Source organism: Macrotis lagotis, chromosome 2, assembly GCF_037893015.1.
Source record: "Macrotis lagotis isolate mMagLag1 chromosome 2, bilby.v1.9.chrom.fasta, whole genome shotgun sequence".
NCBI classification, from domain to species: Eukaryota; Metazoa; Chordata; class Mammalia; order Peramelemorphia; family Peramelidae; genus Macrotis; species Macrotis lagotis.
The window spans coordinates 13,441,874-13,469,354 of record NC_133659.1 but is presented as its reverse complement, the minus strand read 5'-3'; the positions used below and the strand labels follow the sequence as shown (position 1 = coordinate 13,469,354).

At 44.7% G+C, this 27,481-nt stretch overlaps 1 protein-coding gene across 1 annotated transcript in view; it reads left to right on the top strand.

The window, feature by feature from the left end:
* The window catches only part of AK4 (adenylate kinase 4), a 70,250-nt gene that overhangs the window by 24,254 nt on the left and 18,515 nt on the right, over positions 1-27,481 (top strand). Inside the window, exon 2 of the mRNA XM_074221249.1 lies at positions 18,444-18,563. Within this exon, the coding sequence (XP_074077350.1) occupies positions 18,444-18,563 (120 nt within the window). The remainder of the gene's footprint in view (positions 1-18,443; positions 18,564-27,481) is intronic.

Below are 27,481 nucleotides of genomic sequence, written 5' to 3'. Positions count from 1 at the left end.
ACTGTTCTTGTTAGTGTTCGGATTGGAATTGCTGGTGTTCAAGATCCCTTTTAGCTCTCCTCTTTCCCCAGACCTTATCCTACCTTTTGTAAGATGGCAGCAGGGAGATGCTAGAGGCAAATTTTTGAGTGGTTTTTGTTATCTCCCCTCTGGAGAATATTGCCAAAAAGCTGATGGAAAGATGGAAGCGGCGGCAGTGGTAGCATTCACAAGTCCTCCTGCCTGAGCAGATGGTGCCGGGGAGAAGCAACCGAGATCGTGCTGATAGAGAGGAAGCAGCCAAGTTGGTACACAAGCCGGGCATCTGATGAGGGCTCATGGACTTGGCAAGGCTGCGAGATGTGTGCAGCCCAGGGGTCTGTGGAAGTGGAAGGGCTCACTTGTATCCTATGCTAAGAAGAAACCCACAAGCCAATCTCTCCCTAAGTGATTCTACAAAAGATTGCAGCAAAACCCTCATAACTTCTGCAATTTGCCCTAAGAGGGAAGATACCACAATATAGGAAACTGAAAAAAATGAAATGATCGGTGGATAAATAGACTTTCATAGACTAATCCTCACCTGTGATTTTTGGAGAATTCTTTAAAAACAAATAGTCAATCTGAACCAGACACTGTACTCAATGTAAAGAAAGGCAAAACCAAAACAAAACAGGAAAAAAAAACCAGTCCTTGTTCTCAAGGAACCCACAATTTAGTGGGAGAAAGAACATGAAGACTTTGTACAAGGTAGGATTTTAGCTGGGACTTGAAGACTGAGATGAGGAGGGAGGGCCTTCCAGGCATGGAGAAAAATGCTTGGATGCTGGAGAAGGAGTGTGTTGCTTTTCTTCTTCATTATTGCCCCTTGACTATTCTGCTACTCTACCTTAGTTCAGGGAACTTGAACCTTCTCTCTCTCTCTCTCTCTCTCTCTCTGTCTGTCTCTCTCAATGTGTACAGTAATTTGTAATCCTGAATCCTGAATTTTGTACATTAAAAGAAAATCTGATCTGAGAAGGGTCCTTAGGTTTTCCCATACTCATTGCCCAAGGCTTCCTTGACATCCTTCATTAGCTTATCAGAGTCTTGTTGAGTTGCTTCAGTCTTGTCCCATTTATGACCTCATTTGGAGTTTTCTTGGTAGAGATACTAGAGTAGCTTGCCATTTCCACAGATTGTTTGATTATCCATTGTCTTTTTTTGAGACTCCCCAAAACCTACTGGAATGACTATAATTATTACCCCCCATTTTGCAGATGAGACTTCTGACAAGTTGAGTATTTTGTTCAGAGTCATGCCCATGGTAGGTTTGGGTGGCACAATAAACACTGGCTTAAGATGGTGGGACCTGGGTGCCTCTGGCAATTACTACCTGATTTCTCTTGGAGAAAGTGACTTTGTCCTTATCTATAAAATGAGATGGCTAGTATCATCATCATCATCATCACCATTTTACAGATTAGGGCATTGAGCCTCAGAGATCTGGATTTTGAATAGCTGGTAGTAAGTGTTGAAGAAGGGTTTGAACCAGGTCTTGATAACACAAACCTAGTGTTCTAAGCCTTGGACCAAATTTCATCTTCGTGCATGAGGAGTTTTGGGATCTATTTTTCTGTTTTTTAGATGGCTTGTTAAGTTCTTTTTCAGAACTATGACAATGGTTGCTTCTCTACCTGCCTCCTTCCACCCTAGACCTTCAACCACTTCACCAGTGTCTACAAACTTGGGATGAGGTTTTCTTTTGTACTGAACCCCTCCTCCCAGGCTTTCAAAGCTGTAGCTAAAGCATCCTTGGGGTGCCTTACCATGACAGAAGAGGAAAAGGTTGGCATGAGAACTAGAGGAAAGGGACATTCTGAGACTAGTTTTATTCCAAAAAATCAGTTAATCAGACAACATTTGTTAAGTACTGATGATGGCTGGGCACTCTGCCTGTAGATGGGATTATGACAAAACTGACACTGATTCATGAAAGTAATGTACAGTGAACTTTGAATACTAAGTGATTGCTATGCTGGAATTTGAGGTGGAAGGGCCTTTGGCTCTACAATCCATTTTGAGATGTTCTTTTTCTTGGCCATTTGCCCACCAAGTTATTTATTTATTTATTGTTTATTTATTTTGGAAACTGGGTCTCCCTCTTCCCCTTCCCCTAGACTGAAAGGGCATCAAAGTCCCTTGGTAGGGGGCAGCTAGGTGGCACAGTGGATGGAGCACTGGCTCTGGAGTCAGGAGGACCTGATCTGACCTCAGAAACTTAATAATTACCTAGCTGTGTGACCTTGGGCAAGTCACTCTTGACCCCATTGCCTTAAATAAATTTAAAAAAACTAAAAAAAAAAGCCCTTTGGTACATCATCTCATTGCTGTTGGACCCTTCCCGAAGTTTTGATCTGTTCCAGACTGGTTGACCCTCACATGATGGCTCTCTGCTCCCAGGGGCTCACCCATTAGTGCCAACTTAGGTGTTATCACACCCAACTCAATAAGTGATTGAGTCCCTTCTATGGGTCTGGCATATGGGCAGCTTGCATGCCAAAATGGGGGAAGAGGAGAAAGGAATATAAGAAGCATAAGTCAATTCAAAATATAAACCAAGTAAATGCAAAGGGGGAGGAGAGACCTCATAGAAGGAGCCACCTGACCCTAGTCTTGAAAGGAGATAGAGCTTCAGGGAGATGGCAATGTGCAATCAATATGGAGCCAGACGGGGAGAGGCTTCGCCTGCCAATCAGGGGGATCCCCTGGAGTTTCTTGGGGCTGGGATGACATGATCAGATGCTGGCTTTAGGAATAGCAGCTTGGCAGTTGTGGGCATGACAGGTTGAAGGGGGGTGGGGGCGAAACTTAGTTATATTCCGACTTCTGACTTGAAGAATCTCAGATTTACCAATCCATGACTCATTGAATAGTGCTTCGGGCCAGGCTTCTGGTGTCTACACAGCCCTCATTCTGCCTCCCTTCTAAACTGAATTGCTAAGCTGGAAAACAACAGAAAATTCTTCAGAAAATGATATTTTCTGCAGACAAAGTTGTTTGCCTGGAAGGGTGGGAGGAGGAAGCTGATGACTTTGAGAGTCATCTTAGTTTGATGCATCCATTGGCAGGTATTGGGCTAGGGATGACCAAGGGATGGTTTCCCCCTTCTGGGAGCTTATCTTCTCTGGAAAGGAAATAACAGAGACCAGCAAATACTTGTTAAGCATTTAGTCTGGAGTGGTGTCCCTGGCACGACCTGTCATCTGGCTGTCCACACCATGGCCAGAAACCATGACCCACTGGGCTGCCCAAGGCGGGCTGACCCGGCTCTGGCTGGAGATAATGTGTTCATCTTTCCTTCCAGCTTGGGGTGGGGGGAAGCTCTTCTTGAGATCTAATCTCAAGGATAAACAAACCAGCCCCTGTCCTCTGGAAGCTTCCATTCCACTAGGGAGATTCAATGTCATTACCTAAGTAGAGTTCATGAAAAATTGAAGTGAAGAGGACTCTCCCACTGGAGGGGGGTGATAGGAGGAATGAGGAGGGGCCTTCCTGGGAGGAGGGGGAGCCCTGACCCTGATTCCCAGAGGTGGATGGAGGCTTGGAGTACGTCCAGAACAGGCAGGGGGCATTTCCTCTTATTTGTTTAAAATTAATTTTGTTCCCAACTTAAGAAATAATTTGTACCTTGCGACTTGAAGACTTTGGTACCAATGCAAGCTCATTCTGCTTCCTTGGAAACAAGAGCTTGGAAATCCAGGTTTCTGAGTGGCCAACAGTAAATAGGCTTGAGAGCTGTACAATTTTGAAGTCGGCAGTTGAAAATTGATATCTTTTGTTTTCACTCCCCTCTGAGTCTTATTAAATCTCTCCCTTTCCTATAAAAAAGACTGAAAGGACTCAGCAGCACATTAGCCAATCTGCCATCCTGGGGTGGGGGGTGTCAAATTCAGGCTCCCACCTCAGCAAAGAAAGGAGGGAGGGACCTTTCCCAAGCTGATTCCTCTTTGGGTCCAAGCCAAGTCTTTTCTTATTCTGGTTCTTTAGGAGAAGCTTTCTGCTGGCATGTTGTTGTTCAGTCCTTTTTCAGTCATGTTAACTCTCTGGGACCCCATTTTGAGTTTTTCTTGGCCAAGATACTAGAGTGATTTGCCTTTTTCTTCTCCAGCTCATTTTACAAATGAGGAAACTAAGGCAAACAGGGTGACGTGAATTGGCCAGGGTTACACAGTTAGTCGAGATCTGAGGGTCTTTCTGAATCCAGATCCAGGACTCCATCCACCGAGCCATCTAGCCATCTACCTGGCTCCTAGCAGATACTTAATAAATGATTTGATCCTTGGCCACAGAATGATGATTTAGCAGGATATATCCTTCAAAGCAGAGGTTCTTAACTTGGAGCATGTGCAGAGGTTTTGTGGGGGCTGGACACTTGAATGGGAAAGACATCACATCCTTTTTTAAAAATTTAATTCTAACTGAAATATAGCAAGTCTTTCAATGAGGAATGTAGGCAACAAAACATTTTCTTGAGAAGGAGTTCCTAGACAGGCCTATTCATTGTGTATTGCCCAAGGGGTTTGTGACCCCCAAAAGGTTGACCTCCCCCCTTGGTCTAAAGCCTCTGGCTCCACATGAGGAGGAGGGTCCTAGATTTATGCCAAAGAGATGAGTATTTGAATAGTATTGATCATGTCCTGCCATGTGACCTTGGACTAGTCATTTAACCCCTGAGACCCAGTTTCCTCATCTATAACATAGGCTGTCACAAAACAGCTCTTCCTACCTCATGGGTTATTAGGAATAAAACTGTCAGCTTCAGACTGTCATAGATTTAATACATACGAAGGGACCTTGGGGGTCTTCTAACCCAACCCACCTATTTTGCAGTTGAGGAAACTGAAGTTCAGAGACTCTTGCATGGCCACAGAAACTAAGAAGAGGAGCCAGGATTTGAACTTTGACTTCAAACCCTGTCATTGCATCATCCTGCCTTAAAGTGTTCTTGTAGGGTGGTCTATTACCATTGGTTCCCATGGGTGAAAAGAGTTAACCTTGCAAACCCTAAAGCACTCACAGTGGACAGAGCACTGGAGTCAGGAGGACCTGAGTTTGAATCCAGATTCAAACCCTTGAGACTGGGCAAGTCACTTTACCCTGACTGCCTCACATCCAGGGCCATCTGCAGTTGTCCTGATTCCTATCTGGTCACCCAGATGGCTCTGGAAGGGAAAGTGAGGCTGGGAACGTAGCATAGTCCCCACCTCACTCCAATCCAAGTGCTTGTCATGGCATGTCCTCCAGGATGTCGGGGTCCTTTTTAAGAATGAAAGACAAACATATCATATCATGGATATCATATATGTAAATATTGTTGTTAGTTAGCAATAGAGGTAGTCAGGGTGCCTGCAAGCCTCCACACCAGGAGACTGGGGTGGGGAGGAAGCCCCACATTCTCGTCCTTGAATGAAACTCCTTGGATCCATCAGGATCTGAGCCCGAATCCATTGGGGCTGCTGGGACCCTCCCTCCCCCCCACTTCTCCCCTCATACGGGACTTACCATCTACAAAATGACAAAGGTGATTCAAGTCACTTTTTAATATTCAGGACTCATGGAGGATTTCAGGAGTACTGTCTTCTTGTATCTCTCTTGTTGAGAGGTCAGATCTGGGCTCCATTTGGCGATGGATGGTGGTTGCACTTGTCCTTGGGTGTGACCTGGTGGGGGGGTGACAGTCACCTTCGGGAGGGAAGGACAGAGGTGCATGTGCTTTGATGTCCATCCTTCTAGGCTTCTAGGATAGCAAGAGAATCCATGCTCTGGTTAATTGAGTATTCTGGTTAACTAAAAGTCACACAGAGTGGGGTGAAATGGTGGATGGAGTGATGGGATTCAGGACAGAGAGCCAGGTTCAATTCCTGCCTCTATAGGACCTGTATTCTGGTCAGTCTACTCATCCTTCCCATAGAGTTTGGAGACAAAGGTTCTGTTTTGCACTGGCTTACCTGTGTGACTTTGGACAAGTAGTTTCATAGCTCTGACCTCTTGTTTGTTCTCATTTGTAAAAATGAAGGGTAGATTAGAAGGCCTCTCTGGTTCCTTCTACCTCTGCATCTCTAATCTGTAATCATATGAGCTCTGAGTCTTAAGTAAACTCCCTAGGACTTATCTTTTATTGACCATAGGTTCTTACCTTCATTAATCAGTCGATCAATAAATAGTTCATCAGTAATATTTATTAGGTGACTACCATGGGCCAAGCTGTGGTGATACAAAAAGAGGTTAAAGACAGTCCCTGGCCCCAGGGAACTTACAGTCTAATGGGGGAGGCAACTTGCAAACAAATTATACAAAGCAATCTACCTGCAGAATCAATAGGGAATAATTAAGAGCAGGAAAACTGGGATGAAGAGGAGTTGGGAGAAGTCTTCCTGTGGAGGGTGGGATTTGAGTTGGGACTTAAGGAAGCCAAAGAGGTCAGTGATCAAAGATGAGGAGGCAGCTAGTTGTTTAGGGGTCAGCTGGGAGGGCAAGGTCACAGGATCAAGAGTATATATGGGCCAGGGACCAAGAAGGCTGGAAAGGGAGGAGGGAGCTTTGAATGCCAAACTCCTGAAGGCCCTGGGGAGCCATTGGAGTTAGTGAGGAGGGCAGTTCCATCATGATAACATGGAAATCATAGATAGAAAAGGTAGTAGGTTGAAGGTTGGAAGGGACCTTTGGGGTCACCAGGTCCAAGCCCCTCATTTTAAGAAGAAATGGGGAGGACCAGGGAAATGAAAGAACTTGCCCAGGACTCCCCAGAACCTTTTCCTCCCATCCCCTGCTGCTCCCCAGGACTTTCATTTAGAACAATTTGCTTCCTTTGGGTCCACTCTTCTGAGTCTTCGGTGTCTCCCTACCCGGCCAGTGTCCAAGGGCAGAACTTCTGGTCAGTCCACCACTCTCTCTCTACCACCTTGTTTATTGGCACTTGTTTATTAGTGACAGTTTCATGGATGACCCAAGAGACCCTATCTACACTCCTCATTTTACAAGAATTTTAGGAAACTCTGTTCTAGGAGGGGCAAGTAATTTAGGACAGCCACATGGAACTGCCCACAAATGGTGAGAAGTAGAGAAGAGTCAGAATATTCTTTCCATTGCCTCCTACCTTTGATGATGGAGAAGGCCATTTAATCAGACAATACGTCAGTGAATCAAGTCTTTGTTAAGTGCTGACAGAGTGACCAGACACTAGAAATGTTGATAAAAAATGAAACATTCCTTTCATTCTGATGGGAAGAAAGCAAATACATATCTGAATATAGATGGCATTGTGTAAAATGGATCGCTCTCAAAACTGACAAAGTGTTTCGGGAGGAAGGCCACTGCCATTCATAAGGTTCCATTGAAAAGGTGGCACCTGAACAAGACCTAAAGGAAAAGAAGGACTCTAGCGAGAACGATCTTGAATGAATGAGAAGAAAACCTGCTAAGGATGTCTTAGGTTCCAAGCTTCATCTAGTCTAGTTCTCTTATTTTAAAAATGAGGAGAGTGAGGTCCACAAAGCCTGAGGGACTTGGGGAAGGTAAGTAGATAATAGCAGCCAGGATTTGAACCTGGTTCCCTGCCTTTTCCACTGTGCCTTGCTGCCTCCCAGGACCTCCAAGGCTGCCTAGTCCAACCTCTTCGTTTTATAGATGAAGGAAACAAGGCCTGGAGGGTATGTGTGGCTGATGGGAATGGAGTATTTTTTCAACATCCTTATTAATCATTAGTGTACATTTCTCAAGTGATTTGTCATCTATAGCCCTTTGCCTCCTCATACCTTCGAGAGGCAAGTTGTAGACATCCAAGGCTTCCAAAAGTCTTCATTCTGTGTGTCCAACCATTAAAGTTCACAAAACTGCCCTGCAATTTTGGGCCCCCTCTAATGTTTAGCTGAGAAGAGGTAACTTCTCCAGGATCACACACATCCAACACCTCAGAAAATCTTTATTGGTGTGCTATGTCCCAGTAGGGGCTGGCAGAGAAGAGACACAACAATGAAACCATCCTTGGCCTCAAGAAGCTTTGAGTTCATCAGACTTACAAGCTGCTTAAAAAAAATTCAGAATCCCATCATTTTTTTGTTTACTAGTCCCTTCTATCTCTCATTAGGCCAGCTCCTCCCCCCAACACAGCTTCTGGGTTTAGTGCTGGCAGCATCATCTGATGAGGAAGGCATCTTCATCACCTGAGATGGTCCTCCCTAGGGCAGTCCCCCCATGTTCCTCAAGCCACTTAATTGATGGCTAGGTTAGGATGAGAATCTCAGTCCTCTTTTTCTTTCTCTTCCCTCTTTCCCCATTTCTTCCTCTCCAGCCTCCTCCCCTCCACTCACCTTGAAGAGCAACAAGGATGTGGAGTCTGGGTGGTTTATTTCTTATGTTTTGAGGGAAGATAGAAACATGTGTGAAGGAAAGCCATTCTGGCTGGGATGGTGCTGTTGGAAGGGTGGATGGATCCTGGCCATCTCACTCCGGTGACTCATCCCCACCAAAAGCCCAAGGCCGCCTTTTCCACTTAAAATAGAATTTCTTCTGTTTGTCTCTGGACGAGAGAGAGTTTAGCATCTTGACTTACAGGCATGTAGTTAAAGGGGAAAAAAACCAGTTTTATCATCTTTGGAGAGTCATCGGTGCATGATAAGGATAGCATTTCTGAGAACTAAGTTTTGTTTTCCCCCCTTTGGGTGCAGTAGAGTTCACTTCTTGGCCACCAAGGCCTTCTATGGGAACAGACCAGGGCCAGCCCCTCCACCTGCAGCAGATTAATAATATCATGTTGGAGTTGGCAAGAGAGATGGGTCAGGGAGGCCAAGCCCAGCATGGCCAGATTACAGGCCAGAGCATCCCGGTCCTGGGAGGGAGGGCTCTTTCCATTGGAGCCCCGAGCTGCCCTTTTTGACTTCTTCAGGCTTGTCCCTATTCTCTTCCTGGAAGTAGAAAATTCAGTGGAATGTTCCCTCTTGAAGGTAGCTCTTGACATTTTTTAAAATAGCAACAGCAAAACAGCAACGATTACCACATAACAAAACGACAACATCCACACAAGCGACAACAACCACAAGCAAAAACAACCACTGATCTACACAACTAGGAAACACAGTGCTTGGACCATGATAACAATTTTAGTTTTCCAAGACGTGCCGTGATCAATTAGAACAGCAGCAGTAATAAGTGACAGTTATCATCGTGGTCTTCACAGCAGCCTCAGAAAGCTGGTACCGGAGTTACTAATAATCCTTTTACGGATGAGTCAGTGGCTATTAAGGGATCGAAAAGAGTTGCTTTGGGTCCCACAGCATTCTGTCCCCCCACTTCTGGGGGAGTCGTTTAACTTCTGTGCCTCAGTTTCTTTATCTGCCAATGGAGGGAGGCTGGTCATTTTGGGCTCGGTAGCCTGTGAAATCTCTGCCCACTTTCCATCTTTGATCTGGGGGTCCCAGGAGGTCAGATTTGAACACAGACCTTCCTGAGACTAAGTGAAGCATCTTAGCCAAGTGAAGCCGTGCTGCTTCTTTGTCTTTATTTTTGTAAAAGAAGTTTCCTTGGCCCAACATCATTCACTTGGAAGGTGAATTTCAGGGTACATGACTATTTAATGCCCCCCTTTTCCAGAGACATCTCCACTTCCTGTCTGTAATGTTCTGCTCTATTTTGTCCAGGAGGGGTCTTAAGGGGATCTCAGTATCATGGGGTTGGGGAGCCAAGAGGGACCTCTGAGGTCAACAAGTCCATCCCCCCTCATTTTATAGGTGAGGAAACTGAAGCCTGGGGAGTTGAAGTGACCTAGTCCCCCAGGGAGTGAGCAACAGAGTTGGCATTTGAACCCAGATCCTATAATTTCCAAATCCAAAGTTCCTTTTACTGGACTACCTTTGTGTTATGGAATGAACTATTTTAGATTTTTTCACAATTGAATCCTTGCAGCCTGAGTTCACTTGAAGGAGCCCTTATTTTGACTCCTCTCTTATCCTGGAGGTCTTCCAGGACCCTTTCTACTCAGATAACCTCTGGGTCAATCAAAGTGTGTTCTTCCATTCATCAGCATTTTCTGCCCTAGTCATCCACTCTGCCTTCTACTCGCCAACTTTTCACCTCCTCTCTATTCCTAGGAAGGGACAAGAAGGGGTGACTGGGGGGTGCAGTGGATAGAGCTCCAGGTCTGCAGTCAGGAAGACCTGAGTTTAAAGCTGACTTCAGATCCTTTCTGGCTGTGTGACCATGGACAAGTCACTTAATCTCTGTTGACTTCAGTTCCCTCATCTACAAAAGGATAATAAGAATCTCCCTCCCTAGATTGTTGTGAGGATCCAATGGATATTTGTAAACTACTTAGAGTAGTTCCTGATATACACTACTCTCCCACCCTTCCATCCCCCACCATTATTATCATTCCTCGTCCCCCTCACCCCCCATTATCATTACTATCTCTATCACCATCATCACATCAACACTATCATCATCACCACCCTCACTCCCGTCCCACCCATCACCGCTACCATCGTCATCACTCTCCTATCAGCACCGACCCACATCAGCAGCAGCACTACCACCACCACCACCACCACCACCATCCCTCTTTCGTGGACATTGAAACAACTCCCCCAAACATCTCCCTCTCTTACTTAAGGACCCCACTCTCCCTCCTACTCTCCCTCTGTCCAGTTCTTCTCTCCACCTCCTGTCTTCTTTCCCCTCTTCTTCTTCCTGTTCTCTGCTTTCCCTTCTCTTCAGTTTCCTGCTCGCCTTTGACTCCTTTCCCCAACATCGGGACATCTCTTCTTCCTCTAAGGCATCCCGCTCCCCATCATAATCTTCTTCTGCCATTTGCTTCCTCTCTTCCCATTCTCTCTTCCTCGCACTTTCTGACTCAGTCCTTGGTCTTTTCAGTACTATAGGTCCTGATTAAAAACCAGGACATCTGGATCTTTCTTTTCACCTCACCTTCATTTTGTCACACATCTCTCTTCTCCCCAAGAGCCATCCTTTATAAAAGCAATAAAGTCGGGGGGTGGGGAGCAAGTCAGGAAGGCTAACCCTCCCACCAGCCTTCATTGGACAGTGTTGCCAGGGTCCCACACCCATAGTTCCCCACCCTGGCAGAGAAGAAAGGGGGAGATAATTTTTCTTGATTCCCCTGCAGTTTTGATTGAGAGCCTCCCTTTCACTATTTGTCCTTATATGTGAGAGCTGCTCCAGTCTTTGGATCTATAATGTAACTTGGGATGGGGCAATGTGACAAGGTGAGGGTCATGGGATGACAAAGACCTGGGATCAAACCCTTACACTGGTGCTTTTTAGTGGCATGGTCCAGGGCTCGGTTTCCCCATCTGTAAAATTTGGAGGATGATGTTATTGTCTATGGTGCCCGTTAACTAGAGGCAGGTGGGAAGAGACCAGGGGCACCTGGATTCAAGCTCCACCTCTGGCTTTCTGGCTCTGCCACCCTGGCCAAGCCACTAATCTCTAGGAGTCTGTTTCTTCTGCAAAGGGGGGACAATAATCATGCCTCATTGATAAATTGTGAGGATCAAACGAGATGCCATCTGCACATTGCTTTTGTGAGGCCTAAAGTATGTAACACGGACTAGGTTATGTACTGGAGATACCAAAAAAACCATTCCTACCCTCAAGGAGCTTACAGTCTAATGTCTAGAGACAAAATAAACAGGAAATAATTAATGGAAGGAGGTGGGAGTAGTTGGAACTTACAGAAGTTGGGGGAGGTCAGTCATTTGAGTGGAGAAGGGAGAGTGTTCCAGCCCCGGGAGTCCACCAGACAAAATGCAGGGAGCTGACAGTGTTCTGTTTGTGGAACCCTCATGGCCCCTGGACCACAGAGCTACCTCAGGGAGAAAAGTGTGTGAAGACCAGAAGGTGGGGGGTGCTAGTTAGGAAAGGCCTCTTGTATTTGATCCTGGAGGTAATAGGGAGCCCCAGGAGCTTATTGAGTAGGGAAGTGCTGAAATCAGACATACACTTTGGAAAAATCACTGTCGTGGCTAACTGGAGGGTGGACAGTGGACTCTAGTAGCCCAGATATGAGGTGAGGAGGGTCTACACCAGGGAGTGGTAGTGTCAGAGGAGAGAAGGGTCCAGATTCAAGAGATGACAGCCTTGGCAACAGCTTGGTTATGGAAGGTGAGAGCATGGGGTGACTGTGGGTAGTGAGCCTCGGGGACTCGGGCTGGTGAGGCCGTCCACAGTAATAAGAAAGTTGGGGGAAGCTGAGGGAGAGAGATTAAGAGTTCAGTTTTGGAAGTGTTGAGTTTCATACATCTATAGGATATGTGGCTCAGAATGTTTGACAAGCAGTTGGAGATGCAAGACTGGTGGATGGCAGAGAGGCTAGGGAAGGGGGGCATCAATCTGAGGATCATTAGGGTGGAGAAGGTAATTATGGGAGCTGACTGTATCACCACATGAAGAATACAGAAGGAGAGAGACAGAGACAGAGACAGAGCGAGAGCGAGAGAGAGAGACAGAGAGAAAGAGAGAGAGAGAGAGAGAGAGAGAGAGAGAGAGAGAGATGGAGAGACAGAGAGACAGAGACAGAGGCAGAGAGAGACAGAAAGTGCTCAATGCAGAGAAGACGCTGACCTGGGATGAGAAAAGGAATTCTCTATAAAAATCCAGTCCTGGTCCCAACCCCTTCTCTGTCCCCTCAGGCTGCCTTGAGCTAATGTTCAGTTCTATAAATATATAAATTCTTAAAAATAAAATAATATTTTTTCTCTTAAATTGTTAAAAATGCTGAATAGCATTCAATTGTCTGTGTTATTTTTCTCTCCTCCTCTCATTCTAACATAAAAAATGGAGACCCCTTCCATCAGCAAGCATTTATTTATCACCTTCTGGATGCAGGCTCTGGGGAAGCTGCAGGGGAGATGAAGCCTCACTCAAATGGGTCCCTTCTGTCACGGAACTTAGACTCTCCTGTAAAACACTTTGCAAACCTTAAAGCTTTTCCTAAGCACTAAGCATTATTGTCATTATTGAGGGGAAAGTAGCATGTATGCTGACAAATGAGTTTAGACGTTAGTCATTTAGTGTAAGCACCTGCTGTCTACTGTGTTTCAGGTTCTGTGGTCGGTTGATGCTGAGTTATGTTTTAGGCTCGTTTGACTTTGATGACCCCATTTGGGGTTTTCTTGGCAGAGATAAGAGAATGGCTGGCCATTCTTTCTCCAACTCATTTTACAGGTGGGGAAACTGAGGCAAACAGGGTGACGTGACTTGTCCAGGGTCACACAGCTGGTGGCTGTCTGAAGCTGAATTTGAGCCCAGATGGCCTCTCTGTTCTCTGCATCTATCTCAATGCCTGTGTTACACTAGGAGCAGACTTCAGAGACTCAGGAGAAACAGATGCCTGCCCTCAAGGAGCTTCCCTTCTGTGGGGAAATGTTTAAACAGATAAGCAAATGCATATACTGAGGACTAAGAGACACAGACCGGCCTTCTAGGAGGACAGGGCCCTACAGTACTGTCTTAGAGGAATTCTGAGAGGTGGAGCTGGGGAGGAAATGAAGGAAATTAGTTTACCAGATGATGAAGACCTGAATTCACTCCCCTTTGGATGCATTTCAGTGACCTTTTGGGTGTTAATTAGTTTTTCCATCTGTCCGATTCATTTAGTCTTGGTGTGACAAATCGGAACACTGCCTTTCTTTTCTGTAGTCACACCCAATTCCGATAATTCAACCCAGCCAGCATTGATTAATCCATTTGCACAGGCACCTTATGGTGGTAGGCATTGGGCATCTCTCTGGTCTGGACTTCCGTTAGCTAAATGGGCATCTTGATGAGGCCTGAAGCCCACTTACAAGTTAAAGTCGTCCTAACCATGTCTGGGCTTCCCAGCCAAAAAAACAGCCTCCTGATATTTTAGTCTTTTTCTAACCCCAAATAAAAGGACTTTTTTCCTTTTTTCAGAGCATTTGGGTCACTCCAGTGGTCTGATTTCAAAGAGGAAATGAGCTTTTATGCCAATAAAACATCTTACCTGTCACATCCTTTACCAGCAATGACACTGAGAGAGATGATGAAGGGAAAAGGGAATCTTCCAGTTTTAGGAGATAATTTCAGTCATTCTAAATGATTAAATAGAGACTGAAAGAGGAAATGTTCCCAGTGGTCTTCTTTCATTGAAGCTTAGTAGAAATTGAGCAGAATAAGCTCAAACTGGCAGACACTTTTTAAAAAATGAATATTATAAAACTTTTAAAAGATGGTTTGAAGACCTGGATGGGTCATTGAACCTGGAGCCAGGTAGACTTGTATTCAGATTCTGCAAATGGAAGTATTATTAATACTTATATTAACTAGTCCTATGTGTATGTGCTTTAAGGTTTGCAAAAGGTGTTACTAGCACGATCCCATTTGATCCTCAACCTCAGCCCTGGGAAATGGTGATAACAGAAGAGGAAACTGAGGTAGGCAGTGACTGAGTGACTTGTTCAGGGTCACACAGCTAGTAAATATCTGAGGCCAGATTTGAGCTTGAATCTTTCTGATAGAAGTCTTAGCTCTCTATGAGAGGTCAGTTTGTGACTGTCCTTCCACAGGCTAGGGCCCTGGGTGGTTCTCTGTCCTGGGGAGCTGTGGTGGTCTGGCTACAGAGCACAGAACACTCACCATCTCTGGAATCACAGGATGAGGGGGTTCGGATCCCACCCCTAATATTTGCTACCCACGTGACTTTGACTATCCTTTAGTCTCTGTGCCTCAGTATCTTTATATGTGAAATGAAGAATTTGGATTCAGTGGCCTCTGGGGTCCCTTCTGCCCTCTATGACCATGTGCCTTTTGTGCCTCAGTTTCCTCACCTGTAAAATGGAGTCAATGGCCCAGCTTTAGATCCACAAGCCTGTGATTGATTGTATAAATGCTTGTAACTCTGGGAGTTTGTAACCTAACACTTCCTCCTTCCCCTATGGAAGGCATGATTTTCTTACATGTGGTCTTTATCAAACTGGGGAATCTTTAATCTCAAACAATTTTTATTGAGTTGCAAAAATAAACAAAAAAGGAAGTGGGAATTAAAAGCTGCCAGAATTTTCTGGGTGCCACAGGTCAGCTAGAAGAGAGTACCCTGGCTCTTTTCATCCCTGCGAGTCTGGGCGGGGAGGGTCTGGGAGCATCCTTCTACTCTATGAATCCGACTTTGTTGGCACTTCTAGGGCTGGGCCAGAGAGCAGGCCTGGGCCAGGGCTGGGGCCTGGCCGGGATACGCTGTAGCATTCCCTTCCCATCCAGTGTTTTTCCTAGGGCTCTCGCAGGCAAACTGAGAAGAGTGGCTGGAGGCCCAGTTTCCTGGGATGGCCCTCTCTTTTCCGACACAAATATTTGCACCTAAGCTCAGAAGTTCTCCTCCCAGCAGCCTCCTCATCAGGGTCCGGCCTCTCTGACCCGAGAGCTTCCTGTTTTAGCAGGGAAAGGGGGCTGATGGCATCCTTTTCCAGGTTGGAGGAGGGGCTTCCTTCGTTTTCCTGCTCTAGAGAGAAAGAGCTGAGGCTGCCCGGAGCAGGCCCCTGCCTGGAAGGGGGGGCTCTGGACCTCTTCCTAGAGAGGGATTTTAAATCTCGCTTCATTGATGTTAACTGAGACAAGACGGGGCTCCATGGGGAAGGCAGGATGGGAACAGAAGGCTATAAAAGGTGACCTGTGAAGCCTGTCCAGCCTCCGGCCTAGAGATTCCTCCCCACTCCTCTAATGTAGCCTCTGTGGGACCTTAGGGAAGTCGTTTCCCTTGTCTGGAAAATGAGGAAGCTGGATTCCTGTCTGAGGGACCATGAGCTCCATAGCGTGGTCCTGCTGAGGCTCGGACGAGGACATCTGTCATCCCCCCCACCCCCATGGGCTGGTTGATTTGGTCTTTTGGATGGATTCAAACTACAACCCAGTTTCACATCAGCCATGGGATCAGCATTTATTAAGCTCCTACTGTGTACAAGCTCTATGCTAGTTTCTGGGGCCACAGATACAAATCCAGCATTCCCCCACCCTCAGGGAGCTGGCAGTCCACTTGATAAACTGGAAAATCCATTCATCCTGTGGATCAGTGCAGCAGATTCAATACTGAAAAGATTGATCGAGCACCTATTGTTGGCTTGGCTGCCTTTCAGACTTCCCTTTCTTGAGATTAGAGCCTCTTGGACCTCAGGAATCAGGGCTTAGAATGGTGAGAACAGGGGCACAGTTAGAAATTTGGGGGCAACATCCTCTGGGATGAGACTCCCTTTTGTCCTTATCTCTCATTAGAGATTCTAGTTTGACATATTGGAGTCTGCTCTGGAGTCCCCCAAACCTGGTTCAAATCCTGCCTTTGAGGCATGGTATATCACTTCATTTCTCAGTATTCTGGACAATTTTCTAAGGCTGTAAGTCTCAGAGGAGATGCTGGCCTGGGTTGGTAAAGGGGTTTTCTTCACCTGGAGTCCCTCTTTCCTTTCTCCTGTCCTTCCTTCCTCCCCTCTTCCCTTCTCTTCTTTTTTCACCTTTTCTTCCCTCCCTTCATTTCTTGCTCCCTTTTTTCCTTTTTCCCTCGCTCCCTTCTTCCTTTCTTCCTCCCTTTCCCCTTCCTTCTTTTTTCCTTTCCTCCTCTCATTCCTCCCTTCCTCCCTCCCCTTCTCCCTCCTGCACTTCAGTCTGTCCCATCCCTTTCTTGTTTGTACAGAGCTCTGTTTGCCTGTTGTCTCCCTCACTAGATGGTGAGCTCCTTGAGGGCAGGGGGTGTCCTTTGCCTTTCTTTGAAGTCCTGGTGTTCAGCACAGTGTCTGGGACATGGGACACTTAATAAGTAGTTGCTGCCTGGCACAGCCCTGGCTCTGCCAACCCAGAGGCCTGAAGCAGAATTAGGTGCTGTGTGGAGGTGTTGACTACAGAAAGACCAGGATTTTTCCTTTGGAATGGGACCCAAGAACAGCAACAACCACAAAAGCCTCTAGATGCTTCATTCTATCATCCTTGGGCTGGGTTTGAGCATTTATTATTTCCAAGAAAACACTGGCTACAGATGGCTAGGACCTGACACTCGAATTCTGCATCATCTCTGCAGGTTGGGAGAAGATGCTTCTAGGCTCCCTTGGGGTTCTCTTGTGGAAGGAGAAGAGACTGGAAGGCCCCTGGAGGCTGAGCCCCCCCAGCTCCCTAGGGGCATCCCCAGGCTCCTCTGTGTGAGAACTGGAGGAGGCATGTCCGGGACTAAGCAAGCCCAGGAAGACAAGATTGTGCCTCCAGGCCTTTTCCAAGCTTACTATCCTTGGAGTGTTGGACTTTCCCTCACTGAGGAAATTATCACTTAAAGTAATAATAATGACAACAGCAACAATAATATTATTATTATTATTCCATTTCACATAGTAATGAGTATTTTCTTCCCTGGAAAGAAGACAGTGTATCTCTTGTTAGAAAGCTTTTTTTTAGGGGTTTTTTTTGGCAAGGCAATGGGGTTGTGACTTGCCCAAGGTCATACAGCTAGATTAATTAAGGGTGTGAGGCTAGATTTGAACTTGGGTCCTTCGGATGCCAGGGCCAGTGCTCTATCCATTACACCACCTAGCTGCCCTAGGAAGCCTTTAATATTCAAATATTCAAATACTTAGTTTCTAGACAGCTGTTGATTTTAATGCTATTAATAATTTGTCCAACCAGTGCCACTTCCATTCTCTTAGAGGCAACTCAATAAGAGTAGGGATCAATCAATCAATCAATCGATGTCCCTTCCCTCGGTCGTTTTTTGTCATCCACTGACCCTTTGCTTGGATGACCTCAAGAGCACCTAAGGGGTTACTACAAGTGGATGGATTGCCAGGCCTGGAGTCAGGAAAACTCTTCTTCATGAGTTCAAATCCAGCTCCAGAGACTTACTTGCTGTGCGACCCTGGGCGAGTCACTTTACCTTGTTTATCTCGGTTTCCTCATCTGTACAGTGAGCCCGAGTAGGAAATGTCAAACCCCTCCAGTGTCTCTATCAGGAAAACCCTAAATGGAGTCCAAAGCATTGCACACTTCTGAAAAACAACTAAAGGCCAGAGTCCTTTCCAGTCCTAAATCTATGTTCCTATGACTTGATGTTTGACATTGAGAGATAAATATTTTCCTTCTACTAAAGAATGCTCTCCCACTTGGATGCTTTATGGATTTGAACTGTTTAAAAGACTATAAATCAGCAAAAGAATGGTCTGGGGCATTGTTGGCAGTTTCTTCGCACCATTTAATTCTCAGGACCGGCCCAGCCCCTACAGTAAATTGTATGTCAAAGTCAATACCTTGAAATGCTAAAACAAGTCACCTTAAAACTTGTTCCTACATCGACAAGGGCGACCCATTGAGTGGGACAAATGGGAGGAGGGGATGGGATTGAGAGAAGATGGGACAGTGGTGTGACAGAAGCACCAGCAGCTTTTCATGTTTCTTCCTCTCCCCCTCCCCTTCTTGTCTTTGAATAGAATTGGGCATCCTGGCCAAGCAGTACATCCAGCAAGGTCTATTGATTCCTGATCATGTGATCACACGGCTCATGATGACCGAACTGGAATCCAGACGGGTCCAGCCCTGGTTGCTCGATGGTGAGTGGGACGTGAGCCAGCTGTTGGTCTAGGGCTAGTCTGGTGGGGGGTCTTCTAGGTATCTCTGGCAGAGTCTCTAAATCTGAAAATATCGCATCCCCGTGATTTAATGATTAAAGGGGGTGGGGGAAGTGGAATAATCCCAAGTTTAATTGAATCCCAATCTGGGACTGAACAAGGCATTGGCGGTTCAAGGAACTTACCACGTGGTCAGGAGAGGCCTTGCAGAGCCCTGCTCCATCTCTTCCTTTCTCTGTCGTGTTTGTACATTGTTCTTTGAAATCAGCTTCCCTCTGGAACCCTTGAGGTTGGTACCAGGTTTCTGCCTATGTTGGTATTTCCTGCTCTTGAGGTCATGATGGGCACATTATAGATGAATAATGAAATCTTGTTGAGTTGAGTAAAGGCATAATAAAGACCCTCTTATTTTATTTTATGAAAGTGTATAAGTGGGGGGGGGCAGCTAGGTGGCGCAGTGGATAGAGCTCTGGTCCTGGAGTCAGGAGTACCTGAGTTCAAATCCGACCACAGACACTTAATGATGACTCAGCTGTGTGGCCTTGGGCAAGCCACTTAACCCCATTGCCTTGCAAAAAAAAAAAAGTGAGTAAGTGCTGAAGGTCAGATTTTTCCTCTCTCCTTGGCCCAAACCTAGAAATGTGGGGATTGTGTGAGGGAGCACTGAAGCCACAGGTGGACAAGAGCACCCAGGAATGGGCTAGCCCATGAAAGAAGGGCCTGAAGTCCTCAAGGAAAATATCAAGCTGTGCTCAGGTGGCTTCTGCTTGGTAAATTCATCTAGCGCCTTATTTCAAATGGTTTTTAAGGGTCACGTGGAAGACATTGGATTTGGAGGTGGGAATCAGTCAACAAGTCCTTAACAAGCATCCATTGCGTACCGCACAGACACAGGAATGCCCCCGCCTGCCCCCAAGGAGCTGTTGGTCTGGTGTTCTGGTCTACCGAAAACATGTAACAAGACTCCGGGGTCACTTAGCCTCTGCCTCGGTTTTTGCAGGAAATGGGGCCAACAATGCACCTATCTCCTAGAGTGGTTTGAGAATGAAATAAGCTGATACTTATCCAGTGTTTAGTGCAGACTGTCTGCTGTATACGTGGCTGTTCCAGTCCCCCCTCCCCGCCAGATAGTGGCTTGGTGCTCCAGGGCAACTCCTAGGACTGAACTGTCCTCATGTCCTACCGACACACACACACACACACACACACACACACACACACACTTTATACAGGAGATCTCTACTTGTGAAAGGCTTCCCTATAGGAATCTTTTCAGTTGAAACTACCCTGATACAGGAATGGAGGATCTTGGGGGCATCATATTTTATAGGCACACTGGTTGAAGAATGTGAGGCAAACCTGTCACCAATTTCAAATTCCATTTAAGATCATGATTTAATTTATTCAAGTGATCTCTTTTATTCCCACCTGAGTTTGGTCAAGTTCAATTTTTCCCAGACATTGACCCTGAATCATCATGGCTAGGGCTGGGGATGGCATCTGATGGACTGCTTGGGGAGGGGGGGAGAGCTCCCTCTGCCAGTGCGGCCTGGGGTCTTCAGAGCAGCGGAGTGTTTACTGTGCCCTGGGCCATGGGAATACAAAAAAAGCCTGAAACAACAACAGTTCCTGCCCTCGGGGAGCTCATACTTTTGCCCAAAAGGGTGGTGTCTGTGGATGGATGGACAGATGGACAGATGGATGGATGGAATGCTTTGGAGTTATATCGTGGCCCTAGAGATGAACTCGATATTTCCTGTCATCTAACAGATGACGAAATAGAGATCCAACAAAAGAAAGTGTTTTGGTCATAGTCTCATGGCTTGAAATGAGCCAGGATTTGAACTTGGGTCTTCTGATTTCCACTTCAAGAGGAGATGTTTTTCACAACCACAGCTGTTTTTCATAGAGGCTCTTCTCATTTGGAACATTTTTTTTGGTAAGGCAGTGGGTTTAAGTGACTTGCCCAAGGTCACACAGCTAGATAATTATTAAGTGTCTGAGGTTGGATTTGAACTCAGATCCTCCTGACTCCAGGCCTGGTGTTCTATCCACTGTGCCACTTGGCTGCCCCATTTGTGACATTTCTTAAAAGACAGGGAATTTCTCTGGCCCCAACCCATCCAAGGAGGGTGTGCTCTCCATGTTCTCTGTCCTTGTGCAGGTGACAGACATGACAGATCCGTGTCTCTATGCTTATATGTATCACAAACATGTGATGCAAACACATGGATACCTGAGCATGCATGTGTAGCTTGTCTACATGCATATTTACATGTGTGTGCATGTGTGTGATCAGCATATGCATGTGATGTATGAGTATGTGAAAGGTGGTTGAACAAGGGAAGGTGGAAAACTAGAAATTTCCAGGATCCAGAAGACTCTGAAGCCAGCCTCCAGCACAGGGTGGGTGGGAGTGGAAGAGAAGACCTTGCCAGTGTTGGGGGGTTCCAGAGGACCCCTCACTGAGGCGTGAGTGAGTGCCCCCCCCAATCTCACCTCCTGTCTTCTGACTTCCGAAAGAAGCCTTTTCTGGTGCACCTTTCCTTTAGGGTGGCCCCGTCATCCTGGCTGTGGCTGCCTGTTCACTGTGATTCACCTGTTGTCTCCCTAATCAGACTGTGAACTCCTTGAGAAGGGGGCTGGCTTTGACCTTCAAATTCCAGCCTTGGCCTCAGTTCCTTACATATACTGGATGAATCAGAAATGTGTATTGAGGGACAGCAGGCACTTGATGAATGCTTGCTGACTGACTGTCACAGGAGATGTGTTTTCTGCTTCATGCGGGACTCATAATTAGATTTAATTAGGCAATTGGGATGAAATCTTTGCACTCCTTAAAAAAGGGAACTGCCAATCCACCAGCGAGCATTTATTAAATGCCCACTGCATTCCAGTCACTTTCTAAAGGCTTGGGATACAAAAATGATTTTTTTTTTGCCCTGCCCTGGTCACCTGCATTCTACAGAAATGGCCAAAATAGCCTCACAAGATTTCTAAGGGGAGGGAGTTTCAGAAGAGGAAAGATGGTGCCAGTGTCTGGGGAGGCAGGGAGGGTCTCGTGCCAACAATATGTGTTTGATTTGAGCTTTGGAGACAATCAAGACTTCTGAGAGTCAGAAGGGAGAGCATTCCCAGCATTCCAGTCTTTCTTCTAATAGGACTACTTTGGATTAGACACTTAAAACACCTTTATTAAGCAACCTGCAATTTTTATTTAAAAGGTGCTAAAAAAAATGAATCCATTACATTTTTGCAGCTTTGAGTCACTGAATGTGAGAATAGGACTTGAGAAAAGTGTTTCTGGGAGCCAGTGGCCCTTCAGATTTTATTGAGGAGGAGTTAAGCTGAATAGAAGGAAATTGGTTGAAAGACACTGTAATCAAAAAACAAACCAGCAAACAACTTCCTCTGACTCCTAAGGCTTGGGTGGCTACTGTGGCTACTCCTGGACAATGAACACTGGACAAAGTCTGGGCTGATTCAACTGCTTTGGGTTGAGGCGCTGACCCAGGTGCTGGGGAATTGTGGTACCCTTCTACCCTTCCATCCATGGAGAGTTATGGGTCTACCACAAGGGCAGCGAGACGCTGATGGTGGAAGTAGGTGGACCTGAACTTGGAGTCAGATATAATAATAATGATAATCAATTAATAGTTATTAATTTTAAGGTTTGCAAAAGGTTTGAAATCTCTTTTGATCAAAGACCTCGTGAGATAGATGCTATTATCACACTCAGTTTGCAGGTAAGGAAACTGAGACCCACAAAGGTTAAGTGACTTGTTCCAGGCTAACAATAAGAATCCAAATCAGGTTTTGAAATACAAGTCTTACTGAGTTTCAGTCCAGTTCCCAATCTCTTACGCTACTTGGCCATTTCTTGGGGTGAGAACATAGATGTGAGGCTGGAAGGAGCTTCAAGGGTCATCTAGTTCCTTTGTTTTACAGAGAAGGAAACTGAAACTAGAGAAGTTAAGTTGTCATCTTGACATTATAGACTTGAAATCTTATCCTGGCCTGTGAGATCTTGGGGAAAGTGACTGTACCTCTAAACCTTGGTTTTCTCCCATGTAAAATGAGGCTCGCCCTGGACTAGACATGCTCTGGGGTCCTTTCCAGCTTTAAATTTATGGTCTGTGCTTGGATATTGGTGTAGGATCCTAAGGATGTCTTAGGGCCTTTCCATCCTCTCTGTAGCTGAACCATCTTCTCTACTTGTGGGCAGGATGGATGTCCTCACCTGCAGCACCAGGCAGCTGCCAGTTCCTCACGGTGTGTCAAGCAACTTCATTTGACCAGACGCTGCGTGGCTAGGAAAGGGGTCCTTAGGTTGTTTCATGAACTCACTGGTCTAACAAGTCAGTGAGTATTTCTAAAATCAACATGACTGTTTAACTTTTAGAGCCTGGAATTAAGACAGGAGGATTCATCTTCTTGAGTTCAAATCTGGCCCCAGATGCTTCCTAGCTGTGTCACCTTGGGCGAGTCACTTCACTCTGCCTCCGTCCTCATCTTTAAAATACGTTGGAGAAGGAAATGGCAACTCAATCTGGTATCTTAGCCAAGACACTCCCAGATGGGGTCATGAAGGGTTAGACATGACTGAACAACTGCCCCTTTTTTTCTGTTCTTTTCAAAGGAATTATATAGTGATTAAGAAGGCAGCCAAGGGGACAGTGTACCTCACACTGACACTGGGGCCCATCTGGTGGGATGATTTCTAGATAAAATGACCCATTTTCAAGTGACCTGGAGAGGCACTGCCCGCACGTTGAATCTCACTGTTAGAGACGATTAGTCTAGGGAAGATACTTTATTATCTGTGAATCTGTTTGAAGAAAGGATGAGCCCCAGACTGGGAGTCAGGAGTCTGGCCTATGGGTAGTTTTAACTTACTGATGAATAAGCTTTATGATTTTGGCATCTCAGTCAACTAACGAGCATCCATTAAGAACCTGACAGGAACTAAGCACTGTGCTAAATATTGAGGATACAACTGCCAAAAATGGACAAAACAACTCCTTAAGAAACAATTTCTATTGGGAGGCAATTCAGTTTCCTATGCTGTAAAATCTACTGGATTTTTCCACTGGTCTTGAAATCATGTAACAGCTAAATGAGAGGTCAGTCACAGTTTCCTTTTTTGCATTTTAAAACATTGATTTTGCATTTAAAACATTGACAAATTTAAAACAAATTGGGAAAGGAGTACCTTATTCAGACAGCATGTTAATGGTCTGCTGTCTGTCCTGAGGATTGAGTGGACCTTTGGAGCTCAGAGCCAAGATTTCCCATTTGGAGACAAACTTTTCAAAACATGTCATCCCCACTGCAGGAAGGATAGCCAGGGCCTGTCCAAGCCACGATGGAGAGCCCTGGGAAACCTGCCACTCCTGATAGCTACTGCCAATGACTTGTGATTCTCATAGGCACGGTTAATAAAATGGAGAAGGAATCTGGGGATGATTTGAAATTATGGAGTCCTGGGCAAAGAGAATTAAAAATCTAAGTCAGTAACCTGGGAGCTAAAGATCTGATTTTTAAAATACTTAGATGATTGTATTTCAATATAATTGTAGTTTTTCATATTTTGTTTTATTCATTTAAAAATTATACTAATAAGGGGTTCATGGATTTCTCCAACTTGTTAAAGGGGTCTTGGACTTGATTGAATCCTCTTGAGAGAGACTCCAAAGTATGGTGTTGGATAAAGAAATGAAGAGGTGCTTGCTAAGTGTTGACTTAGAAATAGGATTGCTCAGTGGTACAGTGGGTAGAGAGCCCTGGAGTCAGAAGGACCTGAGTTCAAATCTAACCTCAGACACTTGATACTGTGTGAGCTTGGGCAAGTCACTTACCCTTGATGACTTCACATTCAGGGCCATTTCCAGTCATCCTGATCCATAACTGGATGGAGCCAGAGGGGTGGGGGAGAATCTAATCCAAGCTCCTGTTTTTACAAATGAGGAAATTGAGGGCGGAGGCCACACAGGTATGACACAGCAATCAGAACCAGAACTCGGGTCCTCTGAGTTCCAAACTTGCACTTTGAAGGTTCTCATGCTTAGTGTTGTTTGGCCTCAGGGGGAAGAATTGTGGTATTGAATGAGAGATTCAGAGAGAGAGATTTAACTCAAAATGATGTGCCAAAATTTTTCAATAATTTGAACTACCCCCAAATGGCAATTTCCAAACTTAATGTGGGGGAGCCTCCTTTTTCCTATAAGTTGTCTATCTGTTGCTCTCTTGTAGTAAGATCAACTCTTTCCTCTTTGTCCATGGCTGATGAGTTCCTTATCCTGCACAGTTAGAAGAGCTTAAAATTCTTTTTTTTTTGTTTGAAAATCAGGCATTTTTAAAATGGGAATGAATAATATCTATAACTAATCAATTCAGTCTTTTCTGATTCATAGTATGAATTGAAGGACCTTGCATTGATTATTTTGAGCACTTAATTTTTTGAAATCCATCAAATATACAAGGAATATTCTTTTTGAAAATGAATTTACTCCATTTTAAAAATCATTGCCAAGAAAAATGGTCTTTTTTTCCTGAATATCCTTTGACATGTGGTTTTTAATGATGCTCTTAACAAATTTTTTAAATGAAATTGATAGCTACCTGAGAAACTATATATATATATATATATATATATATATATATATATATGTATATACCACTATTAAAACCATTGCTCCTACCTATATTTTAGTCTATCATCAATCAAGCTCTGTCATTGTAGACTTTAATACAAATGTTGTTATATCACTTTTTGAAAAAAAAATCTCTAGCTCTTTTTGGAAATATTCTTTTAGTGTGACTTCGCTTTCAGTAAGTATGAAAAATAATTTATCGGTACTACTATGTCTCTTTTTTAAAAAAGTAGTAAGTATAGAGATTGTTACCTTTTCCTTTATCTTTATTTCCAATGACATGCCTCTCTCCTTTGCCCAACAAACCATTCTTTTTGACAATCAATGTAAAATGGGGGGAGGGGAGGAAGGAAGTTAGCAAAGTGTTCCATCCTCACCGTAGTCCTGCACCACTTGCAAAGAAGGAATGGAGATACACTTTTCTCATCTCTTCTCTGGGACCAAGCTTGGTTGGTCATTATTTGGTCACAGTACCTAACATTGGTTTCAACAGCATAGTGGCATACATGCAATCAAATGAGCATCATTGCTTCATCCAGTTGCAATGCAACATTTTGGTTTCTCAATTAATTGCTTTTAAAATGTCTTAAGACATAAGGATAATTCTTGCCACAGCTGGAATTGCTTTTCGTTGTATTAGTAGTTGCGGGTAGCAAATAGGTCATCTTAAATTTTAAACGAGATTTTTCACAATTAGTAGTCTATACAACTTTATATGATGCAAGAAGTTCATGTCAAATAAATGTTTTTCCCCATAGTTTGGTTTTACTTATTAAAATCATTTAATTTTCTCTGGAAAATGGTTTTTCCAGCCTATTTAATACATACTATTTGCTTGTTGTTGCAGCTAATAAAGTAAATATAATGGTTCTTTGACTTCTCCATCAGTCACAAGACTTGTGAGTCCTAGTGTTGGGGTTCACACGTAGCTCTCCCTTTCCCAAAATTTATTGGTAGTCCAGAAATCATCCAGCAGAGGTTGGAAAGCCAAGTATTGAGGATATTCAAAAGGGTTAATGATTCCAGTTGTGTTAGACTAGAGGGCCATTTGATGATTCACTTCCTTGAACTCCATTTTCTTCCTCTATAAGACAAACGGGTTGATCAGCCGACCTCTAAGATCCTTTCTAGCTTTAGACATGATGAGCCAGGAAGGCTTAAATAAACATTTGGTAATACAGAGACCATTTGTCAGGAGGGAACAAAGGAAGGGGCTGCCAGCCAAATGGAAAAGTTGGGATGGTTAGGGAGATAGAGATCACTGGCTGTTGCATGTGGCATCTGTTGACATCTGGAACACAATGTTATTTGGCATGTTCTCTACCCTTACAGCTTCTGCTAACAAAAATGCATGTGAATTTGAGTAGAAGTTTTAGATACATTTAAAAACAGGAAAAGTTCAGGTAGGTGTGATAAGCTTGGAACCTGAAGGAAGAGATAGTTAAAATAAAATTCCTGCTTAAATACCATGATGATGAAGTCAGGCCATGATGAAGGAAGGCCACTGGTTCTGCTACTATGATCTAGATAGAGTGAACTATGGCAGACTAAGCCAGGATAAAGAGAATACTCATGTGCCATGAAGCCCGAGCTTGGAATTTTCTTATAAATTTGGGTTAGGTCTTAGTAATTCCTGGAAATATCCTCTAATATCCCTATCAAAAAATGAGCTTTCCTTTAGCACAAAAAGTTGAAACAGAGATCCTGGGCACAGTGGCCCAGCATCCACAGCACCCTACCCTAGTGGTCCTCACCTCTCTTGGGAGGAAGGAGTATGTTCCATTATTTGTTTCTTAGAACCGTTATTGGATTTAAACCCCCTAACACTGTGTAATCATTCTTTCTGTTATTTTTCTGGTTTGCTTTCTTCACTTTGCATTAGTTCATATAAGACTGACTCTGATTTTTTTCAAGTTATTGAAGACTCAAGTCAACAATCATTTGTTAAGCACCTGCTGTATATTAGGTATGGTGCTAAACTCTAGGATACAAAATGAAGCCAAACTAAGCTTATAAATAAACAAACTCAGTCTCTACCCTCAAGGAGCTTCCAGTTCAATGGGAGGGACAACAACTGGATAACTATGGACACAGATAAAGCAGAAGGAAGGAAGGAAGGAAGGAAGGAAGGAAGGAAGGAAGGAAGGAAGGAACTAGTCTTAAAGGGATGGGGGCAGCTAGGTGGGATACACCGGTTAGAGCACTGACCTTGGAGTCGGGAAGACTTGAGATCAAATGTGACCTCAG